The 23,721-nt window shown below is 40.3% G+C and overlaps 1 protein-coding gene and 1 long non-coding RNA gene across 6 annotated transcripts; one reads left to right on the forward strand and one right to left on the reverse strand.

Annotated features, from left to right (window-relative positions):
• Nucleotides 1-529: 529 nt before the first annotated feature.
• Nucleotides 530-23,401, reverse strand: mpp3a (MAGUK p55 scaffold protein 3a). 5 transcript variants are annotated; one of them, XM_061700691.1, is made up of 21 exons: nt 23,383-23,400; nt 21,026-21,136; nt 16,780-16,843; nt 16,583-16,701; nt 15,886-15,963; nt 15,518-15,598; nt 14,726-14,863; nt 14,555-14,636; nt 13,391-13,476; nt 13,254-13,328; nt 12,208-12,404; nt 11,232-11,296; nt 10,365-10,385; nt 9,057-9,098; nt 6,065-6,130; nt 5,392-5,547; nt 4,331-4,411; nt 4,160-4,253; nt 2,918-3,026; nt 2,705-2,833; nt 530-1,584 (listed from the first exon to the last, which is right to left on the reverse strand). In XM_061700691.1, the coding sequence occupies exons 3-21, from the start codon at nt 16,814-16,816 to the stop codon at nt 1,405-1,407; spliced, it is 1,836 nt and encodes a 611-aa protein (XP_061556675.1). In that variant the 5' UTR covers nt 16,817-16,843; nt 21,026-21,136; nt 23,383-23,400; the 3' UTR covers nt 530-1,404. The 5 variants fall into 5 exon arrangements, with proteins under 5 accessions (XP_061556675.1, XP_061556674.1, XP_061556676.1 ...); XM_061700690.1 differs by having other exon boundaries at nt 6,065-6,136; XM_061700692.1 differs by lacking the exon at nt 6,065-6,130.
• Nucleotides 7,042-21,003, forward strand: LOC133414952 (uncharacterized). Its single transcript, XR_009770081.1, has 4 exons — nt 7,042-7,348; nt 14,750-14,894; nt 16,592-16,827; nt 20,773-21,003. It is a non-coding gene; the product is annotated as an uncharacterized LOC133414952 (long non-coding RNA).
• Nucleotides 23,402-23,721: the final 320 nt, after the last annotated feature.

Raw genomic sequence — 23,721 nt, forward strand, 5'->3', positions numbered from 1 at the left:
CTTTATTGCTCAGTGACTGTTTTTTTTTTTTTTGGGGCAATGTCTTTATGTCTCAAAAGTGTTCTCTGTCAATTGACTGTCTGTTGTCGTACGAGAGCGGCTCCAATTACAGGAGACAAATTCCTTGTGTGTTCTTTTTTGGACATACTTGGCAAATAAAGATGTTTCTGATTCTGAAATAGTAAAATCGGAAAATATCACAAGTATTGAACTCCAATTGTTTAATTTAATTTTCATAAATTGGTAATAAACGTGCATTTAAATATAACAATTATATCAATAAAATGCGCCTTGTTCAAAATATAGTATATCATAAATCTAAAAAGTAATCAAATTAGTTATATCTAGTTGCAATCTGTGTTTTATTTTTTATTTGTTTTAAACATTATTTTTCATTGTAAAAAAACAACTATGCAAAATAAACAGAATATTTCAACACACTGAACATGAACGTGAACTACTGACATCTCATGTCTGTATAGGTTCTTACAGATAGATAATTAGAAGGAAAGCAATGTAAACAGCAAACTCAACCATAACCAGCTTTATTATTTTTTTATTATGGCACTTTTTACATATGTATGCATTACAAATGACTTTGACATTGAGGCTTGTGTGGGCCATCAAGCAGCCTTCGAAGACCAGAACAAATGTTACATTTGCTGTGAAAGTTGCTCTTTTTTTCATTTAGCTAGTTAGCATACCAAGCAAAAATAAGAATCCAGTTAATCAGCTTTTATTATTTATTTATTTTTGCATTATCCGCCCGTGAGCATTAGTTTATGTATTGTCAAACAAAACTAACATATAACAAGCTTTAAAAAATTATAATCTGCAAGACAGCCACAATATACTTTTTTTTAAATCCACATACATAAATATGTGTAGGGTTATACCCTAAGACAAGATGCAATGCAGTCAGCACTTTTTAATTAGCATTTAGCATTAGCATTTATCTGTAAAGTGAGAGCTGTTCAAGTCAAATATGAAAATAAATTAAAAAAAATACTCACCCATCCATACAATCAGGTGCAGGCTCCAAGGTAAACAAGTTCCATTCGTTGGCACACCAGGAGTCACATGTATATTATTTACATTAAATATGCAAGTGGACATGCAGTTCCTTGAAAAGAAGCTTGTGGAAAAATAAACATGTTACATTCTGTTGAGTAGTTTGTGTCTGGGAAGCATTCTGTGATCTGTCTTCATTACAAAACATGCTACTAAACGGACTCCATTGGGAGAAATCAAGCAGTTCTTCAAAGCAAACCTGATAAATGTGGCATTCAGGAATTTGCAAATTTTTGTGATGTAGACACAGTTCCCCGCCGAGTCCAGGATGGGAAGTGCAGCAGAACCTCCAGTCCGGTTGAGGGTCAGGAGGATGGAGGTTTTGAGGCGTTTTTAGGTCCGAACCCAGCTGAGAGGCACCCAGAAACACTCACGCTCCAGTCTTTCCAAAATACTCTGCAGTTCTGTGCAGGCACTGGCTGAGTCCTCCTTGATCAGGACCCGGTCTACTAGATGTCCATACTGCTGATCCATATGGATGGCGGACTGGCGCATCTCCTGGAGGTCCTCGTCCTGTTGAGATCCAAAGGAGTCATACGTCCATCTCTTATATACCGAGGAAATGATAAAGGTTCTACTACAAATCTACTAAATCCTGGAAGTCTGAAGATTGATTGTCAACCAGGACTGGTAGAACGGTAGCTAGGAACACGTTCTGACTGATTATTGACCTCAACTACAAAGGGATCAATGACGTCTTCTGTTTGCGATCCTAATCTGGTACTATCTAGATTGGACATTTTTCCAAAGGATTCACGTACTGCCTCAAAATCTACTAAATCCTGGAAGTTTGAAGATCGCACAGATCACAGAGAGAGGAAGGTAGGACCATGTTCTGAATTGGGCTGTTGATCTAGGCTATTAAGCAATCAATAACTCTTTCTGTTAGAAATTTTGATCTGACTCTATCTGACCTAGGTCAGATATTTAGATAATTCTGTCTGACATCCAAAGACTGGATGACAACTAGGACTGGTGGAGAGGTACTGTAGCAAGGAGTATGATCTGATTTGGATTATGGACTTCAGCTCAAGGGCTCAATGACATTTTCTGTTTATGATTCAGATCTGATTCCACCTGGATCAGACCAATGATTTGGATTCGTCTGCCATTTCTACAAAATTCTGGAAGCTTGAAGAGTGGTTGACAACAGGGAGTGGTAGCAGGGAACGTCTTGAGTTGGGTTATTGATCTGGGCTATTAAGGGCTCAATAACGTCTTGTTGGCGATCCTGATCTGGTTCTACCTGAATCAGACATTATTCCAAATGATTTCATGTTCTTTCTTCAAATCTACGAAATCCTGGAAGTCTAAAGATTGTTTGACTACAGGGAGAGGTAGCAAAGAACATGTTCTGATTGGATTATTGATTTCAGCTACCAAGGGATAAATAACATCTTATGTTTGTGATTCTGAAAAGATTCTACCTTGATCGGACATTTATCGAAATGGTTAGGGTAAAGAATGAAAACGGGTTGGTATGAGTACACTGGTACCTTGACTCACGAGTTTAATTTGTTTCTTGACTAACATCGTAACTCAACTTACTCTTAAAACAAATCCTTGATCGGAAGCTACAAAATAAAAACAAATAATATTTTGTGTGGGGGGGGGGGAGCTTCCAGAAACTCACCATAACGCGCCCTTGCTCCGCACCTCCCGGCGAGGTGGCGGCAGTACGACGCCGTCTGCTTTCGGGAACCCGCGGTTTGACAAAAACCACGTAGGGCTTGAACTCCACCGTCCGCAGCCTTCTCAAGGCCTACAGTGTCCGGGAAAAACCATCAGAACAAGTAATCCCAAGGATGATCGGGGTTGTATGAGCGTGAGTAGTACTTGTGGATACCTCAGGCTGAACGTCTACAATGCACATTTTGTTCTTGGCCTGCACGGAGCGGATGGCCTCGATACTGGTGCCGTACTGGTTCTCCTTGTACTCTCCGTGCTCGATGAACCTGAAAACCAGAACCAGAAGACCGTTTGACCCATGTGCCTAGCAGCGGTCCACATTTAGACCCACTTGTTGTTGCGATTACAGCAGGGTGGAACATGTCAAGTAAATTCCTGGAAAGTTTCCGGTAAATTTCCATTTTCATTATTAAGATGGGGAATTTTAGTACTAGTAAGAATCAATATAAGCGTAAATAAAATGTTGTTGAACACTTCAATGCAAAATAATGCAATTAAAAAACATGACATTTCAAAAGATGTATTTGTAAGTAGAACGCTATCAAATTTCATATATTTTATTGAACAATCAATAGAAGAGTTCAAATGCAAAAGCCGACAAGCGCCATTTATTGTAGACAAAAATGGAGCCACACCTACTAGCAGACAGCCTATCATGGCATAATTTCCTAACCCTGCAAAACCAATCAAGTACTACGTGTACGTAAAACTCATCAACAATAAATGTTTTATTGCAGAAACCAACAAGTTATTTACTGCTCCATTGAAGCCAAAAACGAGCCCATTCATATTTACGTCATCATGAACTCGTCACTCATTACGTTCATTCTTAAACATGTTTGCGCCCGTTATTTCTTAAGTTATATTAACTTAGAACGCCCTAAATAAAAATGATTAGCTTTAACCTGGAACCAAAGAGAGGAAATAATCATTTTTACTCAATTCACCAAAAAAAAATGTATGTCTGCTTTTGCATTAAATCTTTCTTTCATTGAAGAACACAAACATAAATGTCAAGTTAAATGTTACTCATCCTCCCCAACCCATTAAAAAATTAACAAAAATGCACACAGTTAACCAAAAATAGTCCCCTCTCCCTTCGAAAAAGTCCCATTCAAATTGCACAAAAAAAAAGCATCTTCCCTCAAGATTCTGAAGTGTAGCCTCGGGAAATGAGTTCTTCATTTTCAACTGTACTTGAAATTTGAATGGTTTCAAACATTTATTTCGATCAAGATCATGGTAAAATATATTTTCCACAACAATATTTAAGTTCTGTATTAAGAGCCAACCTTCAACTTTGTAAATTCCTGGTTTATTCCCATGAATTCCTGTTAATTCTTATAAATTCCCATGAAAAGTTTCAAACTGAACATTCCTGGAACGTTTGCAACCCTACTTGTTGTTGAGGACGTCGACGTCAAACTGCTGCTTGGTGACAAAGTGATATTCCACACCTTCCTTCTCATGAGGTTTCTTGGGCCTGGTGGTATCTACAGGACAACCAGAAAAATGGTTTAAGACTACTTCAAATTGAAATCAAATTTGGATTCGGAACATGAAGACTGACGTGGTACCGCCACTGCGTAGCGATGCGGGTTCTCAGCAATCACCCGCTGCTTGAGTTCATTGATCCGTGCACCGAGAGAACCTTTAACGACAACAAGAAACATTCCCCACTTCAGCTTGTTAGAAACACAGCACAGAAGTGAACTGAAGCTGTTCACCTCAACACTTCTGACCCTGAACTAAGACTGGGCAATATGGTCCTTAAAATACAATTTCCATTTTTTATTTTTTGGACAAAAATTACATTTACCATTTTCATCTAATGTTTACCCTTCGCTTCCAGAAAACGCATCCTCTCTTTTTATACCAAATACAATGCGAAAATGATTACATTCATGTTGTCTACCTCAGGTGGCTAGAATGACAACAAGGCACTCTAAAGCAGTCATGCCAGCCTGAAACCCTGGTCCACACGCCGGCTGTCAAGTCAAAAAGCTCCCCACTGCTCACCCTTCCGTCTTTCTCTGCATGACGTCTGCACACTCACGGCCGACAACGAGGCCCTCTAATGCAGCCACACCGGCGGACTTTCAGAAGGGAAGATGTCTTTTCGAACTGTAGGCATAGCGACCTAGCTAACTGCATGAAACAATTGCGCCGGATAACCACTGATGTGAATGAAGGCGCTCAAGTTCATATATAGCGGGGGAGGGACGACTCATGCCCAAGCCCAAGTGCGTCATTAGGGGCCCGTTTTAGCCACGCCCCAAAAAATCAGGAAAACTGAAATGGTGAAAAACAGTTTAATGTTATATCTCCGCAACTGAGTACTACATTGCTCTCAGTCTTTGCACGTCTTCAACAATTACTATATCTTAAAAAAAATTATAATGTATTTAGAAACAAATCTATGAATTCACTTTTCAGGGCCTTTAAAAAAAATCTTCCTGACCAATAAACTTGAGCAAATTGATAAAATCGATGACTCAATCGCCCAGCCTTACTCTGACCATGAAGGAAACCCCAAGTTACATGAAGATGTTTCCTCAAAATGTGAAGCTAGTTGATGTAGCCAGTCAGACTGTCCTAAAGGCACCACCTTAGTTGGGTCCCCCAGCTTACCAATCAGAACCACCAGTCGGGGCCTTTCGTTGGGCCGGTGCTGGTAGCGGGTCACCTCCTCGTAGGTCAGGAACTCAGAATCTCCCGGATCGGAGCCGTCGCTAGAGGAGCCTTGTCGGTCTTTTCGACTCAGGCGGAAGCTCCTGCGCAGACCGGCTGTTTTGGAGACGGTCGGGGTGATGGAACAGAAGGAATAAAAAAAGGTAAGATGTCATGGTCACTGTACAAAAACTGTAAAAACTACAAAATTGCTGCTCAAATCCATGCATTTGGACTGGTTAGATATGTGGTATTGTCTTCGAACAGTGATTCTCAAAGTGTGGCGCATGTATTGTATCTAGTGATACGCTAAAGAATCTCTGAATTAAATGTTCAAACTGTGCATCATATAACAGTGGTTTAAACATATTTTTCAGTAGAGTACAGTTAAGTAAAGTTCCATTGTATTTAACTTTAAAGCACAATACATCTTTTAGAGCTGTTTGTTTTCAAACATTTATTTAGATTTTTTTGTTTGTTCTACTTTTATGTGGGAGCCCACCGCAGTACCTGCAAAGTGGGCACCCCCACCCCATATCCCCCCTCACCCCATCCCACCCCACACCCACAAGTTCAGGTCCGTCTGTCATCCGGACGGCAGACTACACACCCAAAGGGAAGCCGGCCACTGTACCTGAATAAAATTCCCAGGAAAACACCTGGCCGCAGGAGGGCGCCACTGCGTTACACTTAGGAGAGACTACAACTGGTGTTAGAGTTTCACCCAATTTAGCCTCATACGTGCACACCAGGAAAGTGAACGAGCAACAGACGTGCCTGCTTACAGTGTGCAATGCGTCCAACGCAGCAGGAGGGCCCCCGTGGGGTGGTGGATAAGGGTGTGGGGGCACTGGAACACTGCAGCAGATGCAGGAAGTGGGGAGGGGGGTTGGTTGGCAAGGCATGGAAGGGGGACTTGGCAAGGGGGTGGTGTACGGCTCCAAGCAGGGTGCTGAATGTACCAGAAGCACAAATGTTGTTGTTGTGTTACAATGTGACGCGACCGGGTGTTTCGAGATTGCCAATGTTAGCATTCCAGCAAGATGGAGGGAAGCAGACGGCTCATGTTTGGCTGAGGGACGGAAAGTCAGAGGAAAGCTTGGAGTCAAGAGCCGCTTTCTCACTGCGTGCCAATGCTGACTTTTTTCGGGACCCTCTACTCTCTCTTGTGGGTCCAAATTCTCTTGGACTCACCCAAACTCGCACGTCAGGTATTCCAGCTCCTCCCCTCTAGTCGGCGCTATCAAACAATGCACATCCAAACTGGAAACCAATTCAATGGCTTCTTTCCAAGGTTATTATGGTCCACGAAAACGAACGAAATAAGTAAAAATAAAACTGAAAAAAAAAAAACATTTTCGTAAACGACATTAAAAAAAGACTGTTTTAAAAAAACATTAACTAAAACGATATTTTACGTTTGCAAAACGAACTTATAATTGTAGAAAAATGTCCTTTGTTTACGTCTTTGTCGATTCATTTCATACATGAGCTTTCGGCGTTGATTTTAAATATTTTTTTTCGGATAAATACATTGATACAGAACGGTTGAATTGTAGTTCACTTACTATGTGTCGCCTAGAAACGACGTCATCGGGCAGCACCATCGAATTGACTGCTCACCAGACCAAGCGCAAGTTTTGCCGCGAAGCTAACTTTTAGCTAGCGCCTTCACGGAACCTTCGGTTATTCGTCTTTTGGGGAAAACTCAGATGAACGTACAACTGCCAAGAGTCTCAAAATGCCGCTGTTTATCGCCACGAAAGGCAAATGTGAAAGTTGACAAGGAATTTCTCAGAAGCGATTGAACGACTGCAACAAAAAAGACAGCAACAGCAGGGAAACCTGAAAAGCTTTGTCACAAACACCGTGGACTCAAGAAAGCAGACTGAATCCACTTTCACTGGAAATACATCAGGTCAAATCAGGTTTACTTTTTATCTGTCTGTCTAATAGTCACAAATCTGAAAGTTCACTTGAGTAGTTTGCATTTTAGTAACAAGAAAAAAAATTTGGGGGGTAAGTTAAACGTTTTTTTTTTTCAAAAGGCCATACTAAAACTAATATAGAAACTAATAAAAACTAAACTAAAATGAAGTATTTAAAATAAAAGGCAAACCTGTTCTAAAAACAACTTAAAACTAACTGAATTTGAAAATGAAAAGTCAAAATGAAATAAAAACTAACTATAATGTAAAATCCAAAACTATTATAACCCTGCTTCTTTCCATTAACTTATAAAAGAGAGAGACTATTAATTCCATAGTGACACTTTGCCAATTTGCTCATCACTGCAGTGCCCACATTACTGTATGATTGCACATATCACTTCAATTTGAGTATTCCTGCACTATTGCACACTTTACATTGTAGAAAAGGACTCGTAACTTTCCCCATTCCCACGGTAGTATCAGAGGTGTTCCATGGGGGGAACCACCTGACAAAACCAGATTATTCCCTGTGTCACCGGTCTGTGTAAAAGGGACCAACATAGAACCAAAGGTGACCCCTGAATTTCCTGGTTTACAATGTGCTATCAGAGGTGTACCAGAGGGAGGAACACCTGACAAAGTTTACCTGGTCTTTCTGAAAGGGACCAACTGGGAATGTGGGGTACTAATGAGACTCTTGATACCAGTTGTTAACCGCCCGCCAAAGCTTACTTTTCCCATGTGTCACTGGTAAGTATAAAAGGTAGCATCAGATGCGGCATGGCAACTGTGTGAAAGGGAATAGCAAAATGTTGGGACTGAGGTGTAGTTTCACAGAGTTTCTGCAAAATTGGTGCATCCAAACTTGTTCGCATGCGCCTTTCTCAGGGAACATGTATAAAATGCTTCTGCTCAATTGATTTCAACACATCGGTGCAGGAGAAGTGAGTGTGGGGTGTTAAAACTTCTCAACCCAGTCGCTGCTTTCCACTATTTGCCTTTCTTTTACACCTCTGATACTATTTTGGATGCCATGAATGTCACGAGTCGACTTCATCCGACATTCTCTGTCAGTATTTTAACACACAACCGCGTACAGGAAAAAGCCGTCTTCTTAAGTAATTTGCCTATAATATTTTACTATCCGGACCATTTGATGGTGTAGGTTAAGAGCCTTCTGTCCCTAATCTTTTCTCATTCCTTGCATATTTCCATCCAACAGTTTGGTAATCTTACAGATTCCAAATGTTGCAGTACTGCCTGAAAAGCCAGGGGGTGGCAGTGTTAACATCCAAAGCGAATGATTTGTAGAAATGCTGGCTCAGATGATTAACTTCCAGAACCACCAAATAGGAATGTCTGCAGGCCGGTAGAGTTCCTCTTTAAAACTTCCTCGGATTGTATGATTGGAAACCAGGTTGAGGCCTAAATCGTAGCAGCGACCAATGTCTGTCCACCATTCAACACCTTTTGGTACCCTAACACTTCGGTTTATACTCCAGTGGAAGCATCCAAAAAAGGGTTATGATACAAACAAACTGGGTTTTACCCATTTAGCACTCCATTGTAGCACCCTTCCACACCACTCCTCAACCCTGCAGCCAAACATTTGGGACCTCCCCCAGGGCCCGTTGCATCCGGGGAGCCAGCCAAGTGCCATTAACCGCAAGATTAAGAGGGTGGTCACGCTCTCACCTATGTACTGTCCATTGAAATAGCCCTCACAGTCACAGTCGTCTGTAGGGAGGCAAGCAGGGAAAAGAAGGGACGGGTAAGCAACACAGGTGTAGGACACTTTGCAAACCTTGCGGAGGAATCAGGATAAGGATAATGAAGAAAGGACAGGACAGAAAAGTGGCGAGATGGTGGGACAATTCACTCAAACATAAAACCTAATCTACACCCAGATTAAAGGTGGGAAAACATTAATATCACATTTATGGTATTTGGACGCACGTTGGAATTGTGGTTAGTGCCTCACAGTTCTGAGGTTCTGGATTTAAATCTTGGGTTCTTCGACATTCCAAAAATATGCATGTTATGTGAATTTAAAACTCTGAATTGTCCATAGGTGTGAATGTGAGTATGAATGGTTCTTGGTCTATACATTCCCTGAGATTGGCTGAGGACCAGTCCAGGGTGTACACTGCCTCCCTCGCACATAGTCAGCTGGGATAGGATCCTGCTCACCCACAGCCCTAATGAGGACAAGTGCTATTGAAAATGGATCGACGGATGGTAACATTATCTCTCATGATGCAGAAACAATACGGTGATATCAGGTATCGATACCGTCTGATATCATGTATGAAGACGAGCACTAGAAGACGAGCACAAGACGAGTACCAACTTTTTCGTCTTCACTTTGATAGACATTGTGATGTAGTTCCCTCCGTATACAAATTATCGCAGTATTGACGTATTGTGACGTTATCAAAAATATCGCAATAATATTGCATCACAATTCTTCCCACCCCTAATCTAGTACTGTGTATGCTCATCTAATGACTACATTCACACTGCAGCGTATCAAACGTATCAGTTCTTATTTTTTTGTCAAATCTGATCTTTTTAAGAAATCGTTCACGTTCAGTTGTTGTGAAGTTTGTCGCCTTTTGATGACTTATAGGTCGGATGAGCGCCATCTGAATGTCCAGACTGCAGTTGTATCGGATACATATCCAATTTATATCCACATACAAAGGAGCATGGGTCGGATTTGAAAATGTCGCAATTGTAGTATTGACATGAAAAATCTGATACATGTCTCACATGGCCCAAAAAAATTGGAATTGACCTGCAGTGTGAACATAGCCTACGACATAAAAAAAAAAGCAGACTTTGACACACGCACACACATGCATGGACATGCACGCACGCAAACCATTATACAGTGTTATTCAAGTGGGAAGGAGGGTTAAGCATGAATACTTTTGGGAATATGCAAAAACACATGCAAACATACCTTTGTCTTTAAAATATTGTCTATTTTGCTGTACTCACCTTTATCACACACTTGGTCATCTGAAATAAAAGAAGACAACATATAACAATAGAATAAGAAGATGATGATGATATTGGTAGGTTTCTAGTAAGTGGAGATGCAGACTGTTACATTAGGATCTCATGCAAGCTATGAGCTATCGAGTTAACAGAGTGTTTGTTATATTGTTTTGAACAGATTCATGTCAGACAGTGATATGGCCTAAAGTTCAAGCGATTTGTTTAGCCATGTTTTGCCCTTTTTTAAATTTTGCCAGGTTTCATCTCAGGTGGCGATGCTGACTGGACTGATAAATTAGCATCTCACACTAGCCGCTAGCTATGGAGTGAAGGGAGTGTTTTTTTTTTTTGTGTGTGTTTGTTTTTCTGGATATTCTGTTGGACTGAAACATGTGTCAAAGTTCAAACAACATGTTTAGCCATGTTGAGCGACCCAAGTGGAGATGTAGACTGCTATGTGAGCATCTTAACTTCTGGTGATACTTTGTTTGGTGTCATAAACATCAAATTGACATATGCTGGCGATAAAAGTCACGAATTGGAAAAGCAGCAGGCATGGCCTGCAGCTGGGCCGGAGGGGGAATTAAGAGTGGCAGGGGGTGGCTGCCATATTGCTAAGCCACAGTGGCCTCCCCCCTGCTACTCGTAATCGGATCGCTCGCAAGCTTACGTCCCATGCTGCCCCCCCCCCCATAAAACCCCAACCAATGCAGATTGAGCCACCCCTCACCTGGTTGCATTTACATAGACCACCAATGGACCATCATATGAAAGCGGGAAAGTGACCTATTTAAACTGTCGCCGAACAGATGGAGATTCATTCCTAATATTTTCAAATCATATATATATCAAGTAGGGTAAACTTACAGGAAGGAGTTTTGGGGGACTTGAGATTGGGAAGCGTGCCCACTTTCATCCTGTAGGCCAGTCGCCTGGTGGGGAGGAAGAAAGAAGAAGTGGCAAATAATCTATATTCATTGCTGTGGGTATCATGAAAAATAACTGCATCTATAATTGGTCTTTTTTTTTTTTTTTCCTGCGAAATAACTGTATCTAAGCTGCAGACAGGGCAGTTATAAATGTGCCTTTCTCACAGAGATCCTGAAAAATGTATGCATCGGAAGCGTAGATACAGCATGTGTCCACCTTTGTCTTTCACACAGAGATCATGTAAAATTGCGGAATCTGAGGTTTAGACGGGGCATACATCTACCATTGCCTTTACCCTGTAACCCAGCAAAACAGGATATCGCTGCATGGAGTTTCACATGGTGATGTAGCATCCCACAATTAGATTCTTCCGAAGGCAGAAAATTGCTAGGTTGACTTTGTACATCCCCGCCACAACCATTCTGTCTTTGCCTTTCCCACAGAATCCAGCAAGCTGTAAAATCAGTGGCTTGATTTTGTCACCCCCAAGTGATATGGGAAAAAGACTGCTTTGACAGGTGGCAGCCTCTTTGCACAAAATTTACATGCCAGAGACCCAGTATTTATTTCTATTTTGGCTTTCACACAGAACCAAAGCAACTGTGCGTCATTCCCAACAGTAGCATGGACTCCATCAATCAGATAAACAGAAGCTCCAGCTTCTGCCATGAAGACAAACCATATAATTTCATCGAACAAAGCTTCAATGCTAACATACTGTATAATGCAAAACGCCTTAGCACGCTAAAGGAAATTAGCATAGATGTTGCAGTAATTATCAACTTTCAACCAACTGCTACTTTAATACACATGGAGAAGCAACACATCCAAACAGAGCACATACAAATGCACACAGCTGCTACCTCGCCACTGATACTACACTTGGAACTTTCCATGTCTGTTCTACGCTTACCTCTCCTGAAAGTGTTTGGACGGAACGAGTCCGGCGCGCAGGTTGCTGTCACCCACGCGCTTGGCCTGCCACCATGTAGGGTCATCCTGGGTCACTATCTGCAGGATGTCGCCGCGCTTGAAGGGAAGTCCGGCCTCTTGGCATGGCGTGGCCTTATCCTCCAACGGAATGTAGTCGAATAAGGCTCTCACGTACACCTGGTTTGAGTAGGTATGTATAATATGTAAAAAAAAAAAACGCCAATGCATCATCTTTTTGGAGATTGGCCGAATGATTTATTTGGACCATGATTTTGCCAAAGCACAAAAGAGGCACAATGTGTTGCTGCTTCTCCCGCTCTCGTCTCGCTTACAAATCAACACCCAAACTCTTGATATTCACAATCTAGGTTACTTGGTTTAAGAGCTTTGGACATTCTAATAATAAAGGTCTAAGTTAAAAGTTAAGGTCACCGCAAGTTCAAACATACAGTATAAAACACAAAAATCCTTAATTTTGTCTGTTTTTGAATTGTCTTCAAACTTGGTGGACATAGTAGCTAGTCGTTCAACTGATTACATTTTGGTAGCAGTTGATCGTAAACCTAAGGCGGTCATCTAAGGTCAAAGTTAACAATGTAAGAAATTGAGTCAACTGTCAAAATATAACCTGGGGTGAAGGCTTCATAGATAATCAGAATCAGAATCATCTTTATTTGCCAAGTATGTCCAAAAACACACAAGGAATTTGTCTCCGGTAGTTGGAGCCGCTCTAGTACGACAACAGACAGTCAATTGACAGAGTACACTTTGGAGACATAAAGACATTGACAAAAAAACAGTCACTGAGCAGTAAAGGGTTGCTAGTTATCTGGTAATGCCGGTACATTATTTTTTTTTTTTTGACAAAAAGATGCAGAGTCCTCTAGCACTGTTCTGTTACCTTCTGTTCTGTAAGTAATGTATGTTACTTTGGCAATTCACCCTTGCATAATGACGCAATGGCCATAAACGCTTATGAGACGAATATATCAGCTCTTTGGCAAGCTACCTGTCGTGGAGGCTCACCTTGCTCTCCCTCAGTCGGTCTTCTTCTTTAACAGCAGGGATAATCTTCAGAGTAATGGAGCCCTGTGACTGTGACTGGATCAGAAGAAGAAGAGTTGAAATAAGAGGGAACATGACCATCATATATTTTGACTCACCAGCAACTGACTGATCTCGTCGGGCCTCTTGTGGACCACCGAGACGCCGTTGACTTCCCTGAGTTCGTCCCCTACATGTACCAAACCTGCGAGGAACCACAAAGACGCCCGCCAAATGAAATAAAAATCGATCCAATAGGCTCCTCTGTGGGATTGATCGACAGTATTTATTTTGACGTCTCCCTGCTGTGATGTCTTTGCTGTGGTCACAACAGTGAAACCCAAGATGCTAAATATTGATAAATACCCAGGAGAGACTCAATAGTGTGTTATAACATATAGATCTGCCTTTTGATTCTTTAGCCGTCTTCACTTTCAAACAATCATCTCTATGCCTTTTATGAGCAAAGTTAGCAAAAGATGACGGATCATCATCATCAGTCAGTTGGCTTCCAAAATTAGCTACAAAAAAAATGAAACAGATGAATAAGGGATGCATGAGCAAATTTGGATGCACATTAAAGTGTGGTCAGGAAATTGGAAAATTATGATGCAAAAAGAGAGAGTATAGGAAATGTCTGGTGTTCAAAACAAATAATTGAGTTTCTAAATTAAATAAAAAAAACCTCTTGGTCAGACTAGTATTGGGTTCCTAAAACGCAATCCTTCGGATTGGGGACTAAAGATAACTAGGGTTAGTATTCAGTGTTAGGAGTTAGGGATTGGGGGTAGTGTTAGGGATAAGGGTTGGGCTTTGGGACTAGTGTTAGAGGTTAGGGTAATGGTTAAGAGTCAGTGTCTTGAGTTAGTGTTAAGGTTGGGGGGTAAATTGTAGGATTAGTGTTAGGGATAGCGATTGGGGATGAGGGTCAGGGGTTATGGTTTTTGTTAGGTTTAGGGGTGTAGGTTGGGATCAGGTTGGGATTTATGGTTAGGGGTTAGTGTTGGAGGTTAGAGGTTGGGTTAGTGTTAGGATAGGGGTAAGGGATAAGTGCTAAAGGTTAGGTTGAGGTATTAGAGTGGTACAGTATTAGGATTAGGGCTAAAGATTAAGGTTAGAAGATAGTGGGATGCGGTTTGGGATTAAGGATTAGTGTTCTACTGTGGATTTAGGGTGAGGAGTTAGTGATAGGGATAAAGATAAAGATTAGGGGTTAGTGTTGGTGTGGTTTGGGGTTAGGAGGTTGAGTTAGGGTACAGAAAAGGGTTAACTTCACAATTCACCGCTTCTGTCCGCTGCGCCCCCTCTCATGATACGAGCCACAATTACAGCTCCGGTGGCCTCATCCCGCCTGATGGTGGCACCCTAAAGTGTAGGCACAGACATGGAATGGGATTAGAATATGATCTGTAAGACTTTTGATCAGTCTGTTTTTTATGCGCATTACCACTGACCAGAGGCTCCTTGTTCTTCACCAGACGCACAATCTTCACCGACTCCTCCTCCAGTTCATCATCGTAGTCGTCGGGCAGCGGCGGCAGGACAGGATCGAAACTCTTCTGGGCCACCGTGTCGTGCACGGAAAGGAGGGCCTGGCAGGACACCGCAGCACAGTAACTTCAGGTAAAATTACATGCATGTATGTATTATTTGTATTAATGTATCAGAATAGGAAGTAAAACAAAGACTAAAGGTGTTCCTCATGGATGACTTCTACGGACTGTCTGGTTATCTGCTCTATGCACATAAAAAAAAGATGCCTTTATATAACCAATATCCTGTCAGAGTTGGTACACCCCCTCGACCATGCACAGCTGCAAAAATATCAAACAAAGCCATTTTACAGCCAACATCAAAACAGAGTTGGTGCACCCCTCTTCCTTGCACAACCAAAAAAAAGTCAAAAATAATGAGCTTGTTTACAGCCAGAGTTGGTGCACCTCTTTTTCCCTGCACACCCACAAAAAGTCATAAAAAATCATTTTTTGGGCAACATCACCACAGAGTTGGCGCACCTCCTTTTCCATTCACACCCGCAAAACAAGTCAAAACAAAAACCTGTTGACAGCCAGCATCTTGTTTGGTGGTGCACCACCATTTTTTTTCCCCTCATTTTCATTTTTAATACAGATATACCAAAACAACCAATTATAGTGGTAATAGCTTGACAGGTACTATCTGTACCAACAATCAGCCATGCTTCAATAATGACTGACACGTGAGGCGACTCACCGCGGGCGGCTTACCTTGAGATGCGGTGATGTGAGCAGATGCAGCAGCTCCCGCTCCTCCGTGCTCATCGGGCGACTCTGCAGCTCGTCCGTCACCTGTCAGTCACGTACACGCGCACACACACACACACACACATCAGCTTCCTGGCGAGCACAATCAGAGTCGAGTGGTCGCTGAGTGGCGAGCAGGCCCAGGTCAGCACTTTTGCCAGGGCTCAGGATGTTGGCCCCTGAATGAGATGAGCCTGGCGATGATTCAGCACTCTTTTACGGCCTTCAAGCAGTTCTTGTAATGCAGCATGGCCACTCAGGGTTATTCCCTCCGCCAAGGACATTACTATGTCCTTTATTATTGTGTGCGTGTGTGTGTGTAATGGACATACGTCTTCAGCTAGAGAAGAGACACTGTGCAGGACAGGAGTTGGACTTTGTCTCTCGTACTGTCTCAGCCTGTCGTGGATCTTGAACACAAATGTAAATATGCCACATGAGAGTTGTATAGAGCATTAGGCGTGATGTAATGGTAAATAAGAAATGTATGGAACATGCGAATATGGCGTATTAGAGTTGTATAGGACATTACACGTGGTGCATTAGTTGTATATAACATTAAATATTGCACAATAGAGTTTTATAAAGCATTGAATATGGTACATTATATTTGTATCAAACATTAAAAACGATGTAAATATAGAACACAAAATATGATTGGTTAGTCGTATAGAAGTATATTGCACTAGAGTTGTATAGAACATGACCTACAATGGATGTAAAAATGGCACACTAGAGTTGTATAGATAACACGATGTAAATATGACACATTAGGGTTGTTTAGAGCATGAACTACGATGGACGTAAACATGACTCATTAGGGTTGGATAGAACATTAAATATGATGTTAATATGGCGCATTAAGTTGTATAGAAAGATATGATATACTATATATATGAATATAGTACATTAGAGTTGTATATAGCTTTAAATCTGGTACATTAGAGTTGTACAGACATTAATTGGCGTGTAAATATGCCGTCTGTATTCGAGGTGCACTATCAATTATTAAAAATACATGCTCCTCACTTTCATTAGGTACGCCAAGCTCCTCTCGCTGAAAACATCCTTGAGGAAGACCATGTCCTCCTTGTGGTTGGCGTCGGGCCGCAGCTGCGAGGTGAGCAGGGCCAATGTCTCGTGGAGCCCTGAGAGGGGCGAAGAGGAGGAATAACATTAAGGAACATGAGAGAGGATGATGAGGTTAGACCATGGGCTCATCTTACCTGCTCCTGCTGTGAGCACCTGCATGGCTTCTTTCATTGATCCCCCAGGTGAGGAGGAGTAAACCTATCGGGAGGCACACCATTAACCAATATAGCGAAAAGATATAAAATATAGAGAAACAGAATGCAATTTCTGTAGGAATCAGAATCAGAGATGAAATATAGAATGTGAGACGAAGTTGGAATGGTTTGAATGGGTCAAGATAATCGAATGAGATAAAAATGGAAATTATGTCTGAGTTTGGGAATTTTATTTTGAAAATGTGGGTATTTTAGCAAAGTGATAAATGGCTCTGTATACAATACGTCCTGAATGAAATTAACAGTTTCAAGTTAGAATGGTTTGAATCTGTCAAGAAATGTGGAAGTTGGAGGTAAATACTCTTGTTAAATATGTCTTCACTTGGGAATTTTATTGTTGAAATAAATAGTTTCCCAGATGTCCTGTATGGGCTGAACAGTTTCAATTTGGAATAGTTTGAATCAGTCACGAAATGTGGAAGAAGTTGGAAAATGTAAAATACCTCTCTGGGAATTTTATTGACTGAAATGGGGAATTGTGGGAAAACTTTGAATTTTTGGAATGTGAAAAAGATATGCCTACCTGAATTTAAAATTTTATGAGTATTTGGAAGTTTGAATGGTTTGAACCAGATTAGAAATGTAGGCAAAAAAGTGGGTGGAATAATACAAATAAAGAGTTGCTCACCAAGCGGCATCATTGTGTAAATGCTGAGCTTGGTGAACATTTAAAAAAAAAAAAAAAAAAGAAGAAAAAAGGTACAGTGAAATACACTTGATAAAATATGCCAGGACGTCCACGTCAGCAGCTCCACAAATAGGCACAGACACTTTCTGGGTGGCGTTCCAACAAAAATGACGTACTCTGCACTCAAATCTCATTAGCAGCTTAGCGGGCGGATCACACAAACATGATGGCGCTCACCAGGGCAGATGATTGGACACCACATTTTCAAGATCACTGTTTCAAAATAAACCCCCCAAAAGTTGAATGCCGTCTAGGACCTCCATTGAGGCCAAACAATCCTAATGTGCATCGACCTTACTGTCATAAAACTTAGTGTATTCCTTGCAAGGGGGAGGAGATATTGTACAGAGCAGGCACGGAACACAGGATACATGGTCTGCTGATAAACATACAACTGTTTCCAGTTACTTGGAACATAGTGTACGAGCCACATGCTGCTTGCTTCACCAAGTCTCAAAAACAGTGCATTTCTATTTGTTGGTCTTTCCCAAAGCCGCGCAACCCTTTCAACACCACCGGCAGCACACCCACAAAAAAGTCAAAATAATAGCCAATATGCCGCCAGAGTTGGCGTGGTCCCTCTACCTGACACACCCTCAAAAATGTCAAAAGTAAAGCCGGTTTATAACCAGCATGCCATCACCGTTGGCACACTCCCCACTACCCCACACACCCTAAAAAAAATCCATATTGCTTTATAGTCAATATTCTGTCAGCGGTGGCACACACCATTTACCATGCACACCTTAAAAAAAAAAAAAAGAAGTCTAAATAATGCACGTTTATAGCCAATATTCTGTCAGAGTTGGGGCACCCCCTCTCCAACACACCCTTAAAAAAAATCCAAATAAAGCCTGTCATAGCCAACATCCCGATGAAGTTGGAAGTTAGAAAATCCAAAGGGCTGGGCTGCAGTACTTGAAGTGTTTTAACAAGGTTTGTTTTGATTTTTTTTGTGGGTGGACGAGGGAGAGGGTTGCACCAACTCTGTCGGGATGTTTGCTGCTGACAGGATTTGGTTTACGTTTTCGAGGTTGTGTGGGGGAAAGACGATTTGCCAGTTCTGTAAGGATATTGGTTGTAGGCAGGCTTTGATCTGTTTTTTTTTTTTTTAAATGGCTAACATCCCGACAACGTAGGTGCACCCCCAAAATCCTGCACAACCTCAAAAATGTCCAAACGAAACCTGTTTACAAACATCATACTGACAGAGTTGAGGCACCCCATTCTACCCTACACCCACCTAAAAAAGCTAATTCGATTCATTTGAGAAGTTTCTAGAAGGGGCTGCTGATCATCTCATGATGTCCTTAAAGGGGACCATGTGACGTCAACATGCTACATTAGTGTTGTAAAATGTGTTAAAAGGGCCATCGCTTGTAACACAACAAAGCGTCTGTTTTGTTAGCAGCATTGCACCAGAATATTAAATAATAAAGGCCAAGCTGTCCCAAGCTGGCAGTCTGCTAAGACTGACTACACACTCTGATAATCCACTGGTATTAGTAGAAGTGTGCATAAATTACACAAAATGCGCAAGTCTGTCACTATTGTGACATATATATATATATATATATATATATATATAATTTTCACAGTCTTATATCATTGTCAAAATATTGTGATAATATTCTGTATTTTTGGCAAATATCTATCATACCGTGTTACGATCGACATTATTTACAAAGTAACGCAATGATACTGTATCTACTGATATCGTTGGCAAAAATAGCTTGATAATACATAATCCGTAATCTGTATTATTGGCAAACTATTACTGTAATGTTGTATCATAATAGTAATATTATCAGAACTGTTGACAATAGTGTGATATCGTATTGTGATACTATGGTATGGTTGACAAAGTACTGTGATGATGACTTATTGTAATATCTAGCCGCATTGTTTTCAGAGTATCCTGATAATGGCATACCTTGATCCTATCTTTACTATTCATTGCGTACCATGATGAGATGGTATCGTCATACTACTGTATCTTGATGCCATCAGTATCGTTGACAAAATGTCTAGATTCTTGAATTGTATCATGATACTATCAGTACTGTTGACAAAGTGTCCTAATAATATCGTACCGTGATCGGGTCGTGATATTATTGATAACGTCTACAAAGTATCGTGTTGAAAGGCTACCTTGATTCTATGGTAACATTGACAAAGTATCATTATGATATCATATCGTGAACCTACCTGCATTGTTTTCAGAGTATGGTGATAATATCAGAGCTTCAGATTCAGAATCATCTTTATGAGCCTAGCACAGTATTTTAAAACCACAGTCTTTATGTATATCAATAACAAAGTATCGTGCTATAGTATTGTGGCGCTTGTATCGCGATATCATCGGTATAGTTGAGAACGTGTGTATATAGGGTCTCAGTCATTCAGGTCTTGGTAAAAGCAAAGGTCGAGTCAAGTCAACCGTTTCAACAAATGAGAAGAGTCCAGTTTCCTCATGTATCGTGACACTCGAGGTTAGGTGGGCAAAATATCATGCTAAATGTAACTATTGGTATTGTTTACAAAGTCTCGTAATAATATTGTATCGTGATGCTACCGATAATGTCTACAAAGTATTCCGGTGCTATCACATTGCGATTGGGTGGTAACATTGACAAAGTATCGTTATGCTATTGTATCGTGATACTATTTGCATTGCTTTCAGAGTATCCTGATCATTTTCTAGCTGTGATGTTGCAAAGGTTTCATCAGGATGTAGTATTGTGGTATTGTATCGTGATCCTTTCAGTTGACAAAGTATCACGATGATATTGTACTGTGATTCTTTTCGTGTCGTGGTACTATTGAGAACAGTCTACAAAGTATCGTGATGATATGGCATCGCGATTCTATGGTAGCATTGACAAAGTACCGTGACGATATGGTGTCGTGGTATTACCTTTATTGTTTTCAGTGTATCGTGATAATGTCGTGGCTTCAGAATCGGCATCATCTTTATGAGCCGAGTGTGTTAAAAACACAATCTTGAACCTATGTGTATCATTGACAAAGCGTCACGATGGTATGGTATCACTCTTCGATATAGCCAATATGCTGCTTTATGTACAAATGTATATACAGTAGTATGTATTACAACTGATGGTGAGTACATGCCGGGAATGAAGCTAATCCTCTTGTTTGTGCCTCATCATCATCATCATCATCATCATCATCATCATCATCATCATCATGGTGGTGCCTGACAGGAGGGCGTGGTCCTTGCAACCCCGTGAACACGGAGGGAAACTACTGCACCCCCTTTTCCACTGACATATTGATGCTATCCCATCCCCCGCTAGCTCCCCCTGTCCTCATCCTCCCTGCGCAGTATCACGCCGCTCTTCGTCGCGGGCAGATGGAGGGACACAAAAAAGGGAAAACAGAGGGATGAGGGAACATCCCATCTGGCTCATGTCGATGGCAATTAAAGGGCTAAAAACATCAAACAAGGTGTCCTACCTTCTTCTTCTTCTTCCCTCGATGTCTGCGGCCACACTTCTCACTGGTCTTTCTCCTTGCTCCTCCTCCTCCTCTTCTGGCTGCTGTGCTCACAAACCTGCTTCACACACACTATCCCTCCTTTTTGTTTAATGCCCCTCCCTCCATACTGTCCCTCCCGCTGTCATGATGCTGGACAGATACACATCAAATGAGTACATCATATATATTTTTTAACTCATTCAGATGGTGAGATCATCCAATTTTGGTGCAACATCTGGATGAAAAAAAACCCAGAAAGGATTATCCCCCTCTCCCAAACCAATGTGTTAAAATGTTTTTATGAAAACATCACAAAAAGCAATGTTTTACGGCTTCAGATGCTTTATGCTTTATTGGAAAACAATTAAAATAAACACGTGAAATAAATGAAAAATAGTTATCTACATTAATAAATAATACAGTAGATACTTTATTAATCCCAATGATGATAACAATATTAATTATCTGAAAAAATGATTTGGTGAATAAATAGAAACTACATTAATCCAGGTATAAATAATACATTAATCCATAACAGGCATTTTATTAATGCCAGTGAGGGGGGGACTTAAAATACAAAATAAAGAAAACAAATCCATAAATAAATAAAAATAATTTGAAAAATACAGTTTGATTTTTAGCAGACAAAACAATAACAAACTAAAATAAAATTATTACAATAAATGAATAATAATTGAATGAATAAAAAAATAGTTATAAATTAGAAATATATTTTTTAAAGTAATAATTAATTTAAAAAGATGGACAATTTGTTAATCCCAGTAGACAAAAATGTTTGATTAAAAATGTATTTAAAATATACTATAATAATTTAGTAAATGAAAAACAATGCATTATAAAAGGAATGAAAACTACAAAAAAATAAATGAATAACATAGATACTTTATTATTAGTCACGGCAGACAATAAATACATGGATAAAATGCATTCACTGCGAGAAAATGAACACAAATATAAAATGGATCCATCAATGAAAAAATATATACTCATAATTACTCAGAAATGAAAAAAATATTTGGATTTTTTTGCGTATATTTTTTAATGTATTTAAAAAATATATATGTATGTAATTAACTGTATTGTATGTTTGCTTCTTGTGGGTGGTGTCAAGGTGTACACGATGATGTCATCACTCAAAGGACATACAGTATCCTAGTCCCGACATCCTCTCCCCAGTGACCGCCTAATAACCCCGCAAATGTGTGCACCCATGTTGCTACACATGCACACACACGGTCTTTCAAATGCTAATTGTGGGTGTTTCCATCTGGACCATTATGTATCTTCGGGTACAAAGACTCAAGCTGTGCATTGTTTTTATTTGAGCTCACACATTTCATGGTTTATTTCTTTATTCCACATGCGGAACTGTTGATTTAAAAATGTATTTTTGTTAGCAGATTAATATCTAAATTTCATCAATATTTTGTGTTTTTAAATAGTTTTAATATAATGTATTATTTAGCATTCTAGACTGTATTATTTGAACTCACAGGGAAACTATTGGAGCTTCTTTGTACGTACAGAGTTTCCATAAATCTCTTTGCAATTTAAAGCAGCTTTCTTTTTATTGGATTTTTTGTTACGTGTGTATAAGAGACTTCATGGCTTCTCCCCCCCCCCCCCCCCCAACATAAACCTTTAATCATTGTAAATAGAAACATCCAAATATTGTCATTTTTACTTTTACTACCATTGGTAGTGGGCATATTGAATATATTGATACATTGGTATTGATATTGATCGATTACAATGCATTCAGATCAACAGTTAGCAATTTGATTTGTTTTTAATTCATCAAAAATTATCCGGATCGATTACTGGCTCTGTGTTTTGTTATCAAACCAAATCTTGCAGTACAGTAAACTCTTTTTTATCGCGGGAGTTAGGTTCTGGACCTTGCCCACAGTAGGTGAAATCCGCAAAGTAGCCAACCACATATTTTTGTAAATATTTATACATATTTGAAAGCTGTGTGAACCTCCCCAATCTCTTATTAATAGTCCCCGCACTCCTGTTAAGCTCGACTACACTTTTAAACACACTCTGAAAACATTTTCATAGTGTTATACACACTCTAAAAACATTTTAAACTCTTAAATGTAAAGTACATTACAGTACAGTACACTGTGTACATTTTATGTTTTAATGAATTTTATTTTTATTTTACTGTTTTAATGTTTTTGGCTAGGAAGCGTTTGTTTCACCACAAAAAAAAAAATACCAATACGATACACCAATGGAAAACTGTATTGCCATTTTAATGCAAATTGTATTGTTGTATGTCATGCTGTGCTACGAGGTTCAAGGCTTACCTCCTCCAGGGCCTCAGACACCCCCATCCAGATGACGACTCCAGACAGCGTGGAGGTGAAGGTAAGATATCTTCTAATGGTTTCAAAATATGAGTGATGATGTTAGAGGCTTATACGTGCGGTTATGTGACACCAAAGGCTGCTGGGAAATGTCTGCTAATTGGATGCACTTGAGTGACTGCTGCAGAGCTGCTTCAGTTCTCACTGTAAGTCAATTACAGCCAATAGACACAGTGTAAAGGGGCCCAATGCTGATTTACACACAATATGTGCTTGTCTTGATATCGTAATGTCGTATCACGGTGCAAGTTGGCAGATTATCAGAAACCGCTCGATGCT

This window comes from Phycodurus eques, chromosome 16 (genome assembly GCF_024500275.1).
Source record: "Phycodurus eques isolate BA_2022a chromosome 16, UOR_Pequ_1.1, whole genome shotgun sequence".
In the NCBI taxonomy this organism is placed as follows: Eukaryota; Metazoa; Chordata; class Actinopteri; order Syngnathiformes; family Syngnathidae; genus Phycodurus; species Phycodurus eques.

Bases quoted from the DNA above. Each gene is read 5' to 3' on its own strand.
- mpp3a (XM_061700690.1), bottom strand. From the start codon at position 16,816: ATGAAAGAAGCCATGCAGGTGCTCACAGCAGGAGCAG. The intron at 6,137-9,056 runs GTGAGAGCGTGA...CTCTAACACCAG, and splicing joins TTTCAATGGACAGTACATAG to TTGTAGTCTCTCCTAAGTGT. The intron at 1,585-2,704 runs GTGAGTTTCTGG...GGATCTCAACAG, and splicing joins CGGAGCAAGGGCGCGTTATG to GACGAGGACCTCCAGGAGAT.